This window comes from Ambystoma mexicanum, chromosome 9 (genome assembly GCF_040938575.1).
Source record: "Ambystoma mexicanum isolate Mex_15411 chromosome 9, UKY_AmexF1_1, whole genome shotgun sequence".
In the NCBI taxonomy this organism is placed as follows: Eukaryota; Metazoa; Chordata; class Amphibia; order Caudata; family Ambystomatidae; genus Ambystoma; species Ambystoma mexicanum.
The window spans coordinates 557,551,783-557,568,668 of record NC_090931.1 but is presented as its reverse complement, the minus strand read 5'-3'; the positions used below and the strand labels follow the sequence as shown (position 1 = coordinate 557,568,668).

At 45.3% G+C, this 16,886-nt stretch overlaps 1 protein-coding gene across 1 annotated transcript in view; it reads left to right on the top strand.

Annotated features, from left to right (window-relative positions):
* PPM1E (protein phosphatase, Mg2+/Mn2+ dependent 1E) overlaps positions 1-16,886 on the top strand; it is a 1,271,820-nt gene that overhangs the window by 706,905 nt on the left and 548,029 nt on the right. The window contains exon 2 of the mRNA XM_069615159.1: positions 8,487-8,605. Coding sequence (XP_069471260.1) covers positions 8,487-8,605 — 119 coding nt within the window. The remainder of the gene's footprint in view (positions 1-8,486; positions 8,606-16,886) is intronic.

Below are 16,886 nucleotides of genomic sequence, written 5' to 3'. Positions count from 1 at the left end.
TCCTTACCTGCCACTGGCTGCATGAGAGCTGAGTGGGCATGAGCCCCCTGGGCATAATATAGATCCCTTTAATACACAGCAAGCAAGGTTTGTGACACTGCACTGACTTATAAATAGCATCTGCACATCCCGAAATATCCGGAGATTAACTAGATGAACTCCAGAGTCTTTGTCTTAGTTGATCGCATCGTAATTGTACAGCGGCAGCTATACCTTCTCAGACCAAGAAGGCCATTTATTTCCTGCTTTGACTGTGTCCGGGCCAAAGCCACTATATGCAGATAATACCAAAAAAAAGTGCAAATCGTGGGGTGTTTGAAAGCACATCCGAAATTCACAAAAGGACTGCACTTTTAAATGCACAGTCATAAGGGACATTCGCAAGGGCTTGTTGGGAACAGCACATTGTGGTGCGTAAATCATGACTGGTTCATTTCTGACCATCATGCATTGTTTTATAAGTGTGTGTCTGATAGCCGCTATTAAAACCACGGCTGTCACAGTGGCATTTCTATTCTCCAGAGACAAAAATGTATTTTTTTTGTTGAGATTTTACAGTGAGATGCTCTTTAAGGGCCACTCACTGAAAAATGCATTCCCAGCACCTGAGTGGGTAACACTAATGTGAGGGAGGGTTCTGGCCAGCCCGTCATTTTCGCTGCCACACAGCCCCAAGAAACGTGCAGGTCACCTTTGAGAATAAGGTTCTCTGTGCATTTCTAAAAGCAACACCAGCAAAACGAGTGCATCCTCTGTGCTCTTTTCATTTGAGTTGTTATTTTTTTTTTTTTTTTTACAATAATGGCCCAAAGTTTGCATAATACCATGTGTAACCTAATATGGCGATAATAGGAGGACATGCTCTTGTTGTTAGGAGCCATTAGTGCATAAAGATGTTTGTAAAAGCTATATATATATCATCCTACTATGATGGTTTATGTATGATATCACGCATTGTAATACAAAGGTTATATCCCACGGGTGTGATATTTCAGCTTTTTTTTTATATATTTATTTTCAAAAAGATCACATCATAGCAACATATGTACAATAAATATAAACCTCATGCAATAATCACAGTAAATCAACTAACTATATACATCGGAAACACCCCCCTCCCCCAGGAGCCACAATAAAATCAATAAAACAAGTCTAATACAGTAACAAACATTTGTCCCAAATCTTATTAAATAATGCATCTTTCTTTTCTCTCCGATACAGCACTCTCTCCATATCTGCTAGGGAATGCATCTCTGCAATCCATTCCTCAATAGTAAGAGGGGTAGATGATTTCCAAGGTCTCAAAATGAGCTTCTTCCCCACCATTGCACCACGAAAGATCCATTTCTTTTGAGAAGCAGTCAGGTCGTCCAGCAAGTCCCCACTACCCAGTACTATGGTCTTAAAATCCATATAAACCTTCTCTTCAAAAATCTTCTCACAGATCTGGTCAAATTCAAACCACAGACCTCTCACCCTAGAACACTCCCACAACGTATGCTCAAAGGTGCCCACCTCATGTAAGCATGCCCAACATTCAGAATTGTCACACATTCCTCTCTTCATCATTCTCTCAGGCGTCCAGTATGTCCTATTCAAGATCTTTATTTGACGTAACCTGTCTGAAAGACTCAAAGAACGCAGCTTCACATTCTCACAAATACACATCCACTCATCCTCTGTAATACCTTCACCAATTCTCCGATTCCAATCCCAAGCGTCATTAGCCCGATAATTCGACACAACCAGTCTATAAACATAACTAACCAGGCCACATCCACTCACTCCAGGCTCCCAACCAAGCATATCCGTATTGATTTTCTTTTCCATATCCGCAACCCCCACCGCCCTCCTGATCTTCTGATAATCTGCCAGGCGAAAAGCAGGAATGTTCAACTTCAACTGTATCTCTCTAGCCGTCATCCAATTCAAGCCATTGAACAGATCACCAATCCACCGCACCTCAGCCAGGTACCAATCATGCTAGAACAAAATTTTCCCCTCATGTGTAATACTTGGATTCAGCCAAATGGAAGCACTCTGATCTTTCAACGCATTGAACCCCAAACACTCACACAATGCCACCCATGAGTTCCGCAAACTCCTGGTCAGTGGGCCTGCCATTTTAGCTTGGCGTGGCTTACTGGTCAACACAGCCCCAGGCAACAAAGGTCCTACATGACTAGACTCTGCACACACCCAATCGTCATGCTCCGATTTGAGAAAAGCAAATATATTCCGAGACATAAAAGCCAGATGGTATGCCTTGAAATTAGGGACCCCCAGCCCACCCTTAGACAAAGGTAATTGCATTTTACTAATTTTCAGACGCAGAGGTTTACGATCCCACAAAAACTCCTGCATGAGTCTATCCAATTCACGCCAAAAATGTTTTTCAATTTCTAATGGGACCATACTCAGAACAAAGTTTACTCTAGAAGTTGACACCATTTTCAAAGCATTCACCTTCCCCCAAAGGGAAAGTTTCAACAAACACCATCGTTCCAAATCCAATTTGAAATTAGTGCACACCATAGTCATATTTACACTCACAAAATCAGCAACATTGGGAAAAATCCAAACCCCCAAGTACAGTAGTTTATCAGCACACCACTTGAAGCCCAACTTGGTAATAAATTGCTTATCACACAGCGGCACCAATGGTAAAACCTCAGAATTTGCCCAATTAATCTTGTATCCAGAGCACTGGTGAAAGGCCTCGAGAATGTTCATAAGAACCGGCACTGACTCTTCAAGGTTTCTAAGGACCAATAATAAGTTGTCTGCGTATAACCACATTTTTTGCTGCATTCCACAACAATTTATGCCCTGTAATCCCTCCTCATTTCTCAACGATATAGCCAAAGGTTCAATACTAAGTACAAATAACAAAGGTGACAATGGGCAACCTTATCTCGTGCCACATTCCAATTCAAAAGGTTTTGATCTCTGACCATTAGTTTTAACATCAGCTGTAGGTCTGGTATACCGCAGTTTAATCCAAGAACAGAACTGAATCCCAAAACCCATCTTAGCCAATACTTTAAACATGAATTGCCAATCAACTCTATCGAATGCCTTCTCTGCATCAAGTGATCGGACAGCCGAGTCTTCAGACAACTCTGACGCTTTCGCGATAGTACAAAGCAGTGTCCGCATGTTACTGGACGTCATCCTATCTTTAACAAAACCAGACTGATTCCGATCTATCAATTTAGGCAAAAGATTTTCTATTCGCAGAGCTAGAATCTTAGCCAGAATCTTATTGTCCACATTAATCAAACTACTCGGTCTGTAACTGGATGCCAGTGATTCATCCCTGTTTTTCTTCAAAAAGACAGAAATAGTAGCATATCTAGCAGTGTCAGGAAGTATACCCTTAGCCTTGGAGGTCATATACATGTCCGTCAACAGCGTCAACGCAGAATTAGGCAACCACCTATAGAATTCCACTGGCAGTCCATCTGGCCCCGGAGACCTACCAACATTCAATTTTGATATTGCCTTCTTGACCTCATCCACCGTGATAGCTCCCTCCAGTAAAGTAGCCTCCTCCCCTGAAATATCTGGAACTGGAATACCCTCCAGAAAGTCTCCATTCGCCGCGTCAATATGGGTTTCATTCTTATACAATTCCTCATAAAACTATCTGAATACATCATTTATACCTTCCAGAGAAAATGTGACCTGACCATTAGAGTCTGTAATAGACATGATCGAGTGCGCAGACTCCCTCAATCTGTACGCTAACCAGCGATCACATTTCTCCCCATGTTCAAAGTAAGCGCATTTTTGATGAAAATACTTCTTATCCACCCTATTAGATATTAGCTCCTTCAACTCCCTTTTCAGCCTGTTTAACTCGGGAAGCAAGTCCACTCTCGTAGGATCAACCATCAGAACCCTTGACAAGTCCCTAATCTTCAGATCCAGTACATTCTGTGTATTGTCCCATTTTCTCTTCAAACCACTCGCCAGACTAATAAACATACCTCGAACTGTGCACTTGAAAGCCTCCCATATCATGTCAGATCCAACTTCTCCAGTACAATTCTCCTCAACAAAATAGTCAATTTCAGTTGCAATTGTGTTCATCTCCTCTAGATTGTCCAACAATATAGTATTACGTCTCCAAGATTTAGATAACGCATAGTGTAACTCCACTTCAAATCCACTGAAACATGAGTATGGTCAGTCAGCACAATATTACCCATATCACTCCTTTTATAGTTTTGCAACATGTCTCCTGCCATCAAAACCATGTCAATTCTGGAATACGTAGCATGTGCACCAGAATAAAAAGTATATTCTCTCACTGAAGGATTGTCAATCCTCCAACAGTCCTTCAGATTATGTTCCTACAGCAGATCCTGTAAAGCCCGAGATTGCATGTCCATCCTCCTGCAATGTCTGGTACTACTCCTATCCATAGCAGAGTCAATAACTGTATAGAAGTCCCCCCCAACCCCAAGATTATGTTACGAGACTTGAGGTCTTGAATTGCTTGAGCCACCTTTCTGAAAAAGGTACCATCATCTGACGTTGGAGCATAAACATTACAAAATGTCACTTCTTTGCCCTGAATATTAGTTAGAATAGCAACCATTCTACCTTCCTTGTCACATATTTCTCTGACAACCTTAATCAGTGCATGTTTCCTAATAAGAATAACCACACCCCTGGACGTGACTCAAAAGATGAACCATAAGCCCTCCCTACCCAACCTTTCCTCAAACCATCCAAATCACCCTTCAAAAGGCGTGTCTCCTGGAGAAAATAAACATTCCCTTTTAAGTCATTCAGATAAGTCAAAACTTTTTTTTCTGAACATTGTTCAGACCATTCACATTCCACGAGATAACTCGCATTTGATCCCCCATTTTCATATACAGCTTATCCACCCCCACCCAATGCAAAAGTGATCCCTGCAACCGACCTTCAAAATTATTTGTGACCCCAACCGGAAACCCCAACCCCGCGGCTGAAATAGATGCAAAACAACAGGAACAGCATATAGAAAAGAATTCTAAAACACATTCCAAGAAGTCGAACACCCTGTACTCCTCTCCTAAATAACCTGAACTCCCCAATAAAACCCCTGTAACCCAAAAACGGGCAATCCTAAATTTAACCCGATTAAATTACATCAAAAACTCAATATCCACAGCAACAACCTCAACGTAAATCCACAACAGTCCCGCCACCACATTCCTACCCATACAGAAAACACACTGCCTCCCCACAAGGTAATACCAACCACTTGAAGCAAGCTGGTCCCTCCCATAACGGTATCCCCAGCATAAATTCAAGACTGCCTCATTCCCCCTCGATCACCACACACCACAACCGAGAAATGACACTACATTGAGACTGTATATTTTCTAACTCACGGGCCTCCAGTAGGGTGCAAAATGAAGGAGGGTGGTGCCTCTAGAGGTAGATGGGCCAGGGTGCAGGACCCCAGGCATTTATTTATTTTTTGCCCAGGTTGTCCATATGACCATCATGCCTCCCTGATCGGCCTCCTGTACTGCTGGGCCTTGCGGCGCAGGGATGCTGACAGGACTATGCACAGCAGATAACTGTCGGTGAGCACCTATCGGCAATAGCGTTCATTCTAGTTCCAAGTGACAGCATAAACAGTTTGAGCATCTTTCTCGTTGTCTATCGTTAATCACTATATATTTACCCATCTACAATTCTATATCTAATCCCTTAACTGTGAAAGCACATCTAGCTAAACATATTATAAGTCCTTATTTGGGACATCGGAACAGGTCATTTATCTTATCCTCCAGTTGTGATGTCAGGGAACTATTGGCTGATAGGAGGTACCGTTTATGGGCAGTTGTTGCAGCCCTTGGTTTCATATGCTCCACTCTTAGGGAAAGCGCCCAGGTCCATTAACCGAAATATCAAAGATAGCCTTTCTAAACAATGCAACCTTGCTCTGACTGAGGAACCCATTGACTCATTCAAAGGCAGAACACCTCTTCTGGCCTTCCAATAACCCCCTAATGTACAGCTAGGTGTACATGCATCACCTCTATATTGAAGCTTTCAGCTCGCTCAGCCTGTGTAGCTATGTATCGAGCAAATGGAAACTCCACCTCCCTGCTACCGCTTACCTGCCCGGCTACCGCTTCTCTAGCCTAATCTTTCTATCCTCTCCTGAAAAAGTTGTGTAACTTCCGTATCACATCCAACCTTTTGAACTTTTGAACCTTGTTAGGAGTTTGAGACCCTCTGGGAAGTGCCAGCGCTGAACAAAAAAACAAATTAAATAAATAATACACTAAATACTTAAACATGTACTATGAGCTAAAACTGGAGAAAATCCATCTTTCACTATTTTTGCTGTTTGTTAACCATGGGCTGGAGCAAATAGTTTTGTTGTAGGCTGGAACAATTTATGCAGAAACATTGAAACTGAGCAAATATGCATTGCAGTGCGTTTGCCATAAAAGCAAGTCCTGTTTTCCAATTTTGCAGAATGGAGCAAAAGCAGTTTGCTCCATTTATTTTACTATAGCAGTAAAAAGAATGCCAGATCAGTTGACTCCATTTTTTGCTTGGTGGAAAATTGAATTCAGTCTACTCCAACAAAACTTTGAATTAACACTTGTTTACTCGGATTCAAACGTGAGCAGTCGTTTTTCCTGTTTCCCTTTTTTGTAAAACGTTACTCATTATTGCTATTTGTGTTTTATATTGCATGAATGTATGTGTTGTTTTCGAGTTTGAATCAGGAAAACTGCTCTATCCAGCTAAGTGCAGGGATTCTATGCGAGGGGGCCATTTTAGAAATACATTCTGTAAGCAGCAAGGTTCACGAGGTAAGAGGCAGAACTTTATATACCCCATCATCCAAAACCGGCTGACATTTTTGGGGTACTTTCGCCAATGTTAGCCCCTGAAGCAAATCTAAGAGCAAAAGTAGGTCATTTTGGGATATCCTAGTTAATTTCCTTTTGAATTGACTTTTTTAGGCAGCATAATTGGAAATGGGTGGGGCGAGCCATAGAAGAGACTATGGGCCTCATCACGAGTTGAGTGGTATCCCTTAAATGCGGCAGTAATGCTGTTACCGCTGAATTTAAGGGTCCTTCCAATCTCAAGTCTGGCTTGTTTACTCCCAGCTCAGAGCTAGGGGTAAGCATGCCGGAAAAATGGCAATTTTTGGCGCAATTACCTCCAGCAGTATTACTGCGTGGTAATTGCGCCAAAAATTCCCCATGGAATGGGAACTTACAGTTAGCGCCCAAACGGTGATCCGGCAGTAATGCTGGCGGACGGGTGTAAATATAACGGGCTGGCAAAAGGATGCTGCTCTGCATGAGCAAGCAGGAATGTGGATTCCTTATAGTAAGGTATGCATTTACTTCTCTTGGTGCTTTAGACAGATACAAGATGTGTATTGCTACACACTCGATAAAACTCTAAAAATAGAAATCTACTAATACAATTCAGGAAGTTGCTGTAAACCGATCTCCAACTCAGCACACTGCTGTCCCCTGTTAGCTCCAAGCAACAAAAGTTAAAGTCAAACCAACTCCCCATAGATCTTCCACACAAGGAATCTCCAACACCATCCACTCCAGCTAGGCACTCTGCGCCACAACTCTAGGTAAACTTACACACACTACTTCGAAGACGTACCATATTGTTCATCCAGGGTTGGATTGGGCCATAAAAATGTCTCGGGCACCAATGAAAAAGTAGCCGACAGATGCAAATGGCAATTCATTCCTTTTGTGACACTGCTTGAATAGTACCCAAGGGGGAGTTGTTTGATCAAATGTGATGCAAATTGTGCATTTAAAATAATATTTATTCAGCAGCACTGGTTAAAACTATTAGTCGCATAGTCAAGTAACTCCTCAAACTGCCCCACAGTGGCCAAAAAAGTGACCCACTTTCACCCAAAAAACAGGTCCACACCAGCATTTTGTGTTTTTCGTTCAGCCCTGGGCCTATTGCCCTACATTGAGGGGCTTGTGTTATTCAGATGCCTTAGAATGATCGCCATAATGTGTAAGGGCCCCCTAAAAAGCGCAACAGGGGTGCACCCAGTATTAATGCCTTGTTCCACAACCTCACCAGGGGGCACAAGATAGTAAGTTGGGCCATCCCTTCTCCTGGAAACCGCTGGAGGCCTTGCCAGGTCGCTCATATCGCTGCAGCCAAATTTTGAACCTTTGGTATCTCATGGCTATGGTTACTATGGAAGCCCCAAACACCCATAATTGTATTCTAAATGTGAATTGGTCATGTTAGCAACCTGCAGACTGATCCTATTCAGAGAGATGCTGATGAATTTAGCTCAAATTATTTGTTTGAAAGGACCAGAGTTGTGGTGTTCTAAATACCTGCGGTTAAATCAGCATGCAAGTAAACTGTGTTGCTCGGAACTGTTGCCTGTATACCTATCCTGCAGGGTAAGTAGCTGCGCCAACAACAAATGGCTGTTCCCTTTTGTCTTCCAGTAATTGTCCTTCCTTTCTGGCATCAGCGTTGGCAAGAGCAACAGCGGACGAAGTCCTTCAGTGTGATCTCTCGGAACTCTTTTTGCCAAAACTTGCAGATGGAACAGAAGGCGTCATGCGTAAGTACCCTCCCTCATGCGCTAATATCTCAATTCGAATATTAATCCTGAAACAGGATAGCGACAAAACTAAAAGGACACCTATTCAATAATGGTCTTCAAGCTTTAATGTGTTAGGATTGTGGTATGTCTCCACAAATATTCACTTTATCCATAAAAGGCTTGTTGCCAGATTTCAGAATACAATGCAGAGCAGAATCTTTCGGGATCATTCTGAATCTTCAAGACCTAAGATTGATTACTGTATTCCCTTGTTCCCTTCCCGCCTTGAAGCACTTCAGCTGTGTATAAGCGCTATATAAAAAATAATAAATAAAGAGGATTGAAATCTCAATGTTTAAATGTGACAGGAGTCTGTCCAGATCCCCTAAACCTTGTAGAAACGGACATGGACCATGCTAGAAATAAGTGAAAATGTGAAATTAAGCATATTAAATCATGTGACTAGTGAAGTTTACATTTTGTGCCCTCTACTCTGTTTCCATGTTCTATGCCGTCCTTCCCGCCCGCCTCCCATCACGCCCAACCCCCTGATTGGCTTCCCTCCTCCGACAATTGGAGCCTGGTTCCTCTGCTGGTCACCACGCTCGCCATTTCCACTCTGGCAGAGCAGGTGATTGCAGCGCTGGCATCCTCCTGGTGAGTGCCTTCTGAGGTATTTTGACTGGAATTACATTTTTACTGTGTTGCCTGGTGCGGCCCATGTGCCCTGTTCCCCGTTCCCCCTCCGCCTTCCTTCTTTCTTCCCCCCCTTCCCCCGCCTCCTATCACGCACCCCCCCTCCCGATTGGCTTTTCCTTCCTTATCCCTGACCTCCCCCGGGACCGGCAGCCCCATGGCTAAGGGCCCCTAGGCAAAGGGTGGCTCCCTTTTTAGGTGACTCCTGGTTGTATCTGCAGGTGTCCGCAGGGGACGCCAGTTAGCAGTCTACCTCCTGGTATGTCCCTAGGGCTTCCCTGCTACCCCTGTTCACCTAGCAGACTCACATACTTAGGTGTGTTTTTTGTTCTGTTTTAAATAAAATAAATGTGCACTGTATCACTATTTATAATTGCATTGTGAAACCTAGGCCTTTCTTCCTCTATTCAGGATTCTCAAAATTAGGTGTGTTTTTCTCCCGTTTCAAAAAAATGTGCACTGTATCACTACTTATAATTGCATTGTGAAACCTAGGCCTTTCTTTTTCTATTTAGGATTCTCAAACTTAGGTGTTGTCTCGTCTGCTTGCTCCCTACCCTGTCTGATTCCCTAGTGTTCTCTCCTTCCCTCTCCCTCCCACCTTTCTCCTCATCCCTCCTACTCTATGGTGCTCTCCGTCTCTCCTATATTTTCTAACTGCTTCTCAATCGACTATCCTCTCCTCCTCACTAAATCTGGTAGGAAGAAGTTTAAAAAGGATATCCTGATCTCCAACCCAGGCCTCCCTATCGCTGACACATATACCAGTGCCTCCTCTAGGGAAAGTCTCACCGACATCCTCTTTGTCGTTCCCTAGCCAGACCTATGGACCCTGCATATGGTCTCTGTGCTCTCTCCCTTCTCTTCCTCTCCTATTAATGGTGGCACTCAGTGGGATGCCCTCCTTCCACTCCTCCAAGGTCATCATCAATGTTCATGGGAATGGCACCATCCTGGTCCAAGGCCCTCAAGCCAACCTTCTCCTCTTCGATAGACGTTTCCCACGCCTCATCAATTTCCTTTCTTCTCCTGCTGTACCCTTCCCCCCCTCCACTGCTTCCTTGCCTCCCCCTGCAACCTCCTCCTTGGCTACCTTGCCCTCTCCTGCCCTCTCGGCCCCCCACCTCGGGCTCCTTCTACACCTCTGCAGGCTTACCTCTGATCTGCATCCCCCCCCGGAAGTCTTTCAAGGATGGCAACCTTCTCCACAGTGTCACTCTTAACTCTCGCTGAGCTGTCAAACACTCCTCTGACATCTGCCACCTTCTTGAGGATCTTGACCTCGATGTCCTTGGTCTCACCGGGACATGGTTCATGGCCAGCTTTGTCACAAGCTTTGACACACTCCTCCCTGAAAGCTACAGGTCCAACCGCTCTGGAGGGGGTGAAGCCCTTATTTTCCCTGAGTGGATTCCTGCCTGTTATTCCTACGCAGGCCTACTCCTCTTTTGAATGCCTCGTCTGCAGGCTCTCCCTCTTTCCTAGCCATTCCCTTACAGGGGGTACTGTCTATCGGCCACCCGGTCAGATCTCCCTCTTCCTCTCTGAGTGGGCGGACCTCTCCTCGTCACTCCTGGTCTCGACCACTGAACTACTCTTTCTTGGAGACTTCAACATCCACCTGGATGCCTCCTGTCCTCCCTGTGGACTCTTTTGCAACCTCTGCGACTCTCTCTCACTCTCTATTCTCCCCTCTGGCCCGACTCACTCTGCAGGGCACACTCCGGATGCTCTGATCTCTTCAGACCTTCCCCTTTTTGCCCCTCTCGCCACTTTTCTCTCCTGGAGTGATCACTTTCTCCTTTCCTCCCATCTCACCCTCTCCACCCCTCAGGCCAAGCCACTTCCATCACTGCCACCCACCTTCTCGGTCATCCGACCCATGAAGGGCGTGTCAATTGAGGCTTTTGCCGCCACTTTCTCACTCCCCATCCCCCTTTGGCTGACCCTCTTGCTGACTTAGCCCTTTCCATGTTCCACTCTGCTATATCTGATACTCTAGATATTCTTGCCCCTGCCATGAGAATCCACCTGAAGCCCAAGGCCAAGTGCAACTCCTGGTACAACTCAGACCTCTCCACCCTTAAACCAAAGTGCAGGGTGGCCGAGAGGAAAAGGCGTGCTTCATGTACATCCTCTGACAAACTGGCCTGCCGCCTACACCCAAGGCAATACCGGCTCCCTGTGCTCACCAAGAAGAGAGCTCATATCCAAGCCTGTATCTCTGCAATATCTAAAAACTTGGCTGAACTCTTTAAAATTGGCAAGGAACTGCAGTCTCTGGCTCTCCTGTCACTTTCTAGGCCCTCTGCATGGCACTGGCTTCTCACTTCATCTCTAAAACTCAGGACATCCTGTTCTCACTCTCCTCCTCTCTCCTCCCTTCCTCTACCTTCTTCTCTTCCTCTGGCCCTTCTGCAGCCACCTCTCCTCCCCCCTTCTCTGCCTTTCCCCTGTTCTCCGCTAATGAGGTTTCTAGACAAGTCCGATATATGAAAGTCTCGTCAAAACAGATCCACCCCTGTTCCTCCAAAACCATCAAGGACCACATTGACTCCCTTGCTCCTGCCCTGGCCGATTTCTGCAACCACTCCTTCGCCACTGGAGTCTTCCCTTCCCCCCTGAAGCACTCCCTTGTGCACCCTCTTCTTAAGAAACCCTCTGCTGATCCCTACTGCCCGGCCAACTATAGCCCAATCTCCACCATCCCCCCCTCGGCAAACTCCTAGAAAAGCTGGCCATCTCCCAGCTTAATCTCCACACTGAAACTGTTGGTTGTCTTCATGACCATCAGTCTGGCTTCAGAGCTGCCAGAAGCACGGAAACTGCTCTCCTGAACATCCATGAAGACCTGCTCTCCAACCTTGATTTTAACACCCCCTGTGTCCTCATCTTGCTTGATCTCTCCTCTGCCTTTGACACGGTCAACCACACCATCCTGCTCAAGGCCCTGGCTTGGCTGACCTCTTTCCTCTCTGACCAACCCTCCCAGGTCCAACTGGGGTCCTTCCTCTCCGCTACCTTTTTCTCTACCTGTGGTGTCCCCAAGGGGTCTAACCTCTCTCCCTGGCTCTTCAACCTCTACCTGGCACTTCTTGCCCAACGCATTGCCGCTCTTTGCCCCAACTTTCAGTGCTATGCGGATGACACTCAGCTTGTTTTCAGGCTACCTTCAGCCTCCTCTTCTCCTTCCCTCATCACTGACTGTCTGCTATCCAGGAGTGGTGTGCTGTTGTCATGATTCCTGCCCCTCATGTCCCCAGCCCTCCAAGATGTCAGGCTGGATCCAGGCCATGATCACCTACATGGCCCTCAAGGGGCTCTCCATCCCTCCAAAAACCCACTTGGAGTCAGACTTGGCGCTTGTGGAACCAGACTCACGCACTCCCATAGGATAACATTGGGGATTCGACTTGTAGTGCATTGATGGGGACAAGATGGATGACCCCACATATTTCGGTTCCCAGAACTGCATGTGCGGTCTAGTCTTTTGGGTGTGGTTCAGCCCAGAGGCACCTGGGATACCCAGAGACTATTTAAGCCACACCCAGGCTGAGAAACATGCTTTGCGTTTTCTGCACCTGCAGCGTGACACTCACCGTGTTCGGATCGGTCTCCAGTAGGCCTGCATCTATGTTCTGCGCTCAGCTCCTGCAAGAACAAGAACACCGTTAGGAACAGCCTTACCTTGCGGCGCCTCTGCCCATCAGTCATCGCTGCTCCTGTTCTGCGGGCATCTTCGGCGGTGTCATTCCCATCTCGGCACGCCGCTTCCTAAGGAAAAGGGAAAAGAACAGAAAAAAGGCATTAGTAAGCATTCTGCAAATCTTCGCTTATTTTTTAATACTGTACGAGCTTCAAACGCTTACCTGAATCCCAGCCGCTCTGGGGGAACTCTGTCTCTGGAACTTCTCATCCATCTGCAAGAGGGAAAAAACACTCCAGGTTAGCGTGGAAACATCTAGAGGCGCCGCATACCGCGCTTACCCACCGCATTTGTTCTTCATAACCGGCATCCATGCTGAAAACGTCGCGGCACCTAAAAGACACAGAAAAAGAACTCGGTTCAGTGCAAATACGAAAGGGGCCATCTTCTAAGGAAGGAAAGGAACGAAGTTAGAGAACTGTTCAAAAGACTCATTATACTTACTTGTCGGACTCTTGCCAGTGAAGTAACTAGGCAGCAACGAGCCCGCATCAATCAACGTGCCCCTGCGCTGAAGGCAGGACGGAGAGCACACTATCCAAGAAAACAAGATGAGCTGTGGATCAAAGGGAAGGGTTGGACCCCGGGGAAGAAGGGGTTCATGCAAACAGAGACAATAGGGAGTTAAACTCTACCAATCCTGTGTTTCAGGCCCAGTCTCCAGTCGAATAGCCTCCAGGGAAGGGTTCGAGGTCGTAAGAGGTCAGAACAGGCTGAGTGATGTCCCCGTGGATACCAGGTGAGCGTTACAGCTGCCAATGACCTCTGCCTTAATGTCAGTAAGACTGAGATTCTCCTCATCTGCACACCTGCTCCTTCCTTTCCTGTTACTCTCTTGCCGGCCTCTCTTGGCCTTCTTCCTGCTCCCACCTATATGTGAGGTGAAAATCCTCAGGGTCATCTTCGACTCCACACTCTGCTTCGCTCCTCACATCTCTGACATCTCTAAGAAGTCCCAATACCTCTTTTGAATGCCTCGTCTGCAGGCTCTCCCTCTCTCCTAGCCATTCCCTTACAGTGACTACTTTCTATCTGCCACCCGGTCAGATCTCCCCCTTCCTCTGAGTGGGCATACCTTTCCTCATCACTCCTGGTCTCGACCACTGAACTACTCCTTTCCCTTGCTATTCTTCCTTCCTTGCTCTCCTCCTAGTCTCTCTTCCTGGTTGTTCCTCTGCTGACCTGCACTCCTGGTTCTTGCTCCTTGCCTGATTTCGTGCCAGCTATTCTTGACCACTTGCATCAGTGGCTTCCTTGTACTGCTACCATCTCTTCAAGTATCCTGTGCTGCTACTTCCAATTCATTGCTGCACCTGTGATCCCACAGCTTTCCCGCCCAGCGCTTGGGTGCTGTGCCCTCATCATGTTAATTCTGGGGAAGTTGTTCCGTGGTGTGGGGAGTCGTTTTCCAGGCTTCTCCCCTCGAGCTACCATGAGTGTTGAGTTGGGAGACTTTCCTTACACTACTCTCCCATCAGTGCACAGCCTGGACAAGCCAACAAGGATCAGGACCGGAGGGGAGTCTTCACGATCCTGCTAGCAACAATACCAGGTATTTGACACTTAGTAAAGTTTTAGAGAGGATACCTCTGCTTTGATCTGCCACCCGTTTCCTCAATTAAATACCATTTACGTAGCATTATGGGTACGTCATTTTCATTCTGTGCAAACCGCTTTACTCTCTGTAACCGACTCTCTCATATCTTCCAAATATGCTAAGCACTCCTCTCTTCTCATCGTATTCGAACTATCTGCTGCCTTTGATACTATAGATCACAATAGTCTCTCTTGTAGGCGTCTAGCACTTGGTATTCCTGGCACTATTCACAGATGGTTGTGTTCCTATCTAGATAGCTGCACCTATTCGTTTTTGCGGGCTGGTCACTCATTTTCTCCCTTTCCTCTACAATTCGGCATTCCCCAAGTGTCTGTTCTCTGTCACTTCCTCTTTGCTCTCTACACAGTTCCTCCTTCGGCAATCATCTCTTCCTATTACTTCTCCTACTATCTTTACGTGGATTACACACATGTTTTCTTCTTCTTCTCATCTTTTTCTGAGTCTCTGTATTAAAAACCTTCTGCCTGTCTATCTTCCATCGGTATCCAGGGATTTCCGCGGGGGAAAAAAAAGAGAGGTATTTTTCAGAGAAACAATTACAGTGAAAAAATACAGAATTCTTTAAAAAAAATGTATATGGGGTTGGGTAGGGGGTTAAAACGGTTGAGGGGGGTTTGAATGGGGTTATAAGCATAGGGAAACGGGGGACTTATGGGGGGGTCCCCCCAAATTTAATAATAAATCTGGATTTTTCCCCCGATGTAAATGTGTCTCTGAAAAATACCTCTCTGTAATCTTTCGCTATATAATCACATGGTACCCTTCCATCCAGTCCTTGATGTCTTCACACGACCTTCATCTTAACTCATCAAAGACTAAAATAATGTTCTTTCGTTCTTTTCAAATCCCCCATTCCCCACCCTCTATCCTATTGCCCCAACTTACCTAACTATTTCTACTACCGTTTTTAACCTCAGTAATACTTTTGACCTATCCTTGTCCTTCTCCTCGTATATTCTAGATACTACCGGTGCCTGTTATTTCTACTTTTTCAATATACCTAAAACTCACCACTCGCTCATTTTCAGCGCAACCAAGCCCCTAATTTAATTTCCAGCATTCTCTTTTCATGCTTCGACAATTGCTCTTCCCTCTTTCTTGGCCTGCCTCCTTCTCATCTTGCCCCACCCCTTTCTATCTTACATTCTCCTTTGCCATTTCAATCTCTTACTACATACTCCTCTTTTCGTACACAGCAAAAAACACACTTTCTATCTTCCTCTTATGCATGCTGCCCTAGCTTGGCTCTAGGAATCTTTGGAAGGGATTCATTCTGTTCTCTAAAGTTTGGAAGCTCAACACAACATACCTTGGAAGACTGTGTTCATGACCTTCTACTATACAGGATCAAGAAGGGTGAAAATGTAAATTCCATTTCCAGATGTTCCAGTAGTTCAGCACAGTGCATTTTGGGAGAGGCAGTTTCTGCCTGCACGTTATCTAGCATACAGTCGTTTTAAGAGTGCACAATCTGGTTTCTAGGTCTTCCAGTAGCTCATCACAATGCACCCTGGAAGATGTACTTTATAGTTGTATGATAGCCAGTTGTCTCATAATGTAAAGGCCCTGTGTTCAGTTAAAACAAACATTGGCAAAGAAAACAGTTTTTCACTTTTGTGTAGGCATAGGACAGGCATTTGCCAGTCACTGCCAAAATGGTGTTACCCGGCCATAAATTGGCAACAGTGTTAGTACCTGGGCATTTGATGGCACTGCCTAGCAAATATCTATCTAATACGATATTAAAAAAAGCCAAAACTGTTGGCTTTGTCAGTGATTGTTTCTAACAGGACTTCAGTGCTAAGAACAGATTAAAGCTCACACATATTGCTTATAAATGAAGTGGCTGAATGCACACTAGTTTGACACATTTTTAATACATTAGTAGCTGTTATACAGCTGCAATTAAGATATTAACTATCAGAAGGATTCTTATTCTTAGAAATAACACTGGAAGGCTCTATACAGCACAAAGAAATCCCAAAAGGATTTTTTGGAAGGTAAAGGTCAGGTAGTGGGTGAGAATGGGCATAGAAATGAGAATTGCCATTAGCAGTCAATTGGTGAGTAAATAACCAAACGACATCAACACACTGTCTCTCTCTTCATATCCCACCTACCTCCTATATGTACTCCAATGCAATAATTATTTTAGTAGTTGCTTTATAGTAGATAAGTGCTTTAATCTTGTGCATGCGAACATTATTTATTTGTTACAGTAGATTGACGAGGAGCCATCTGTCAAACGCAGTCACTTTGTTGCACCACAAGTTGGGGGG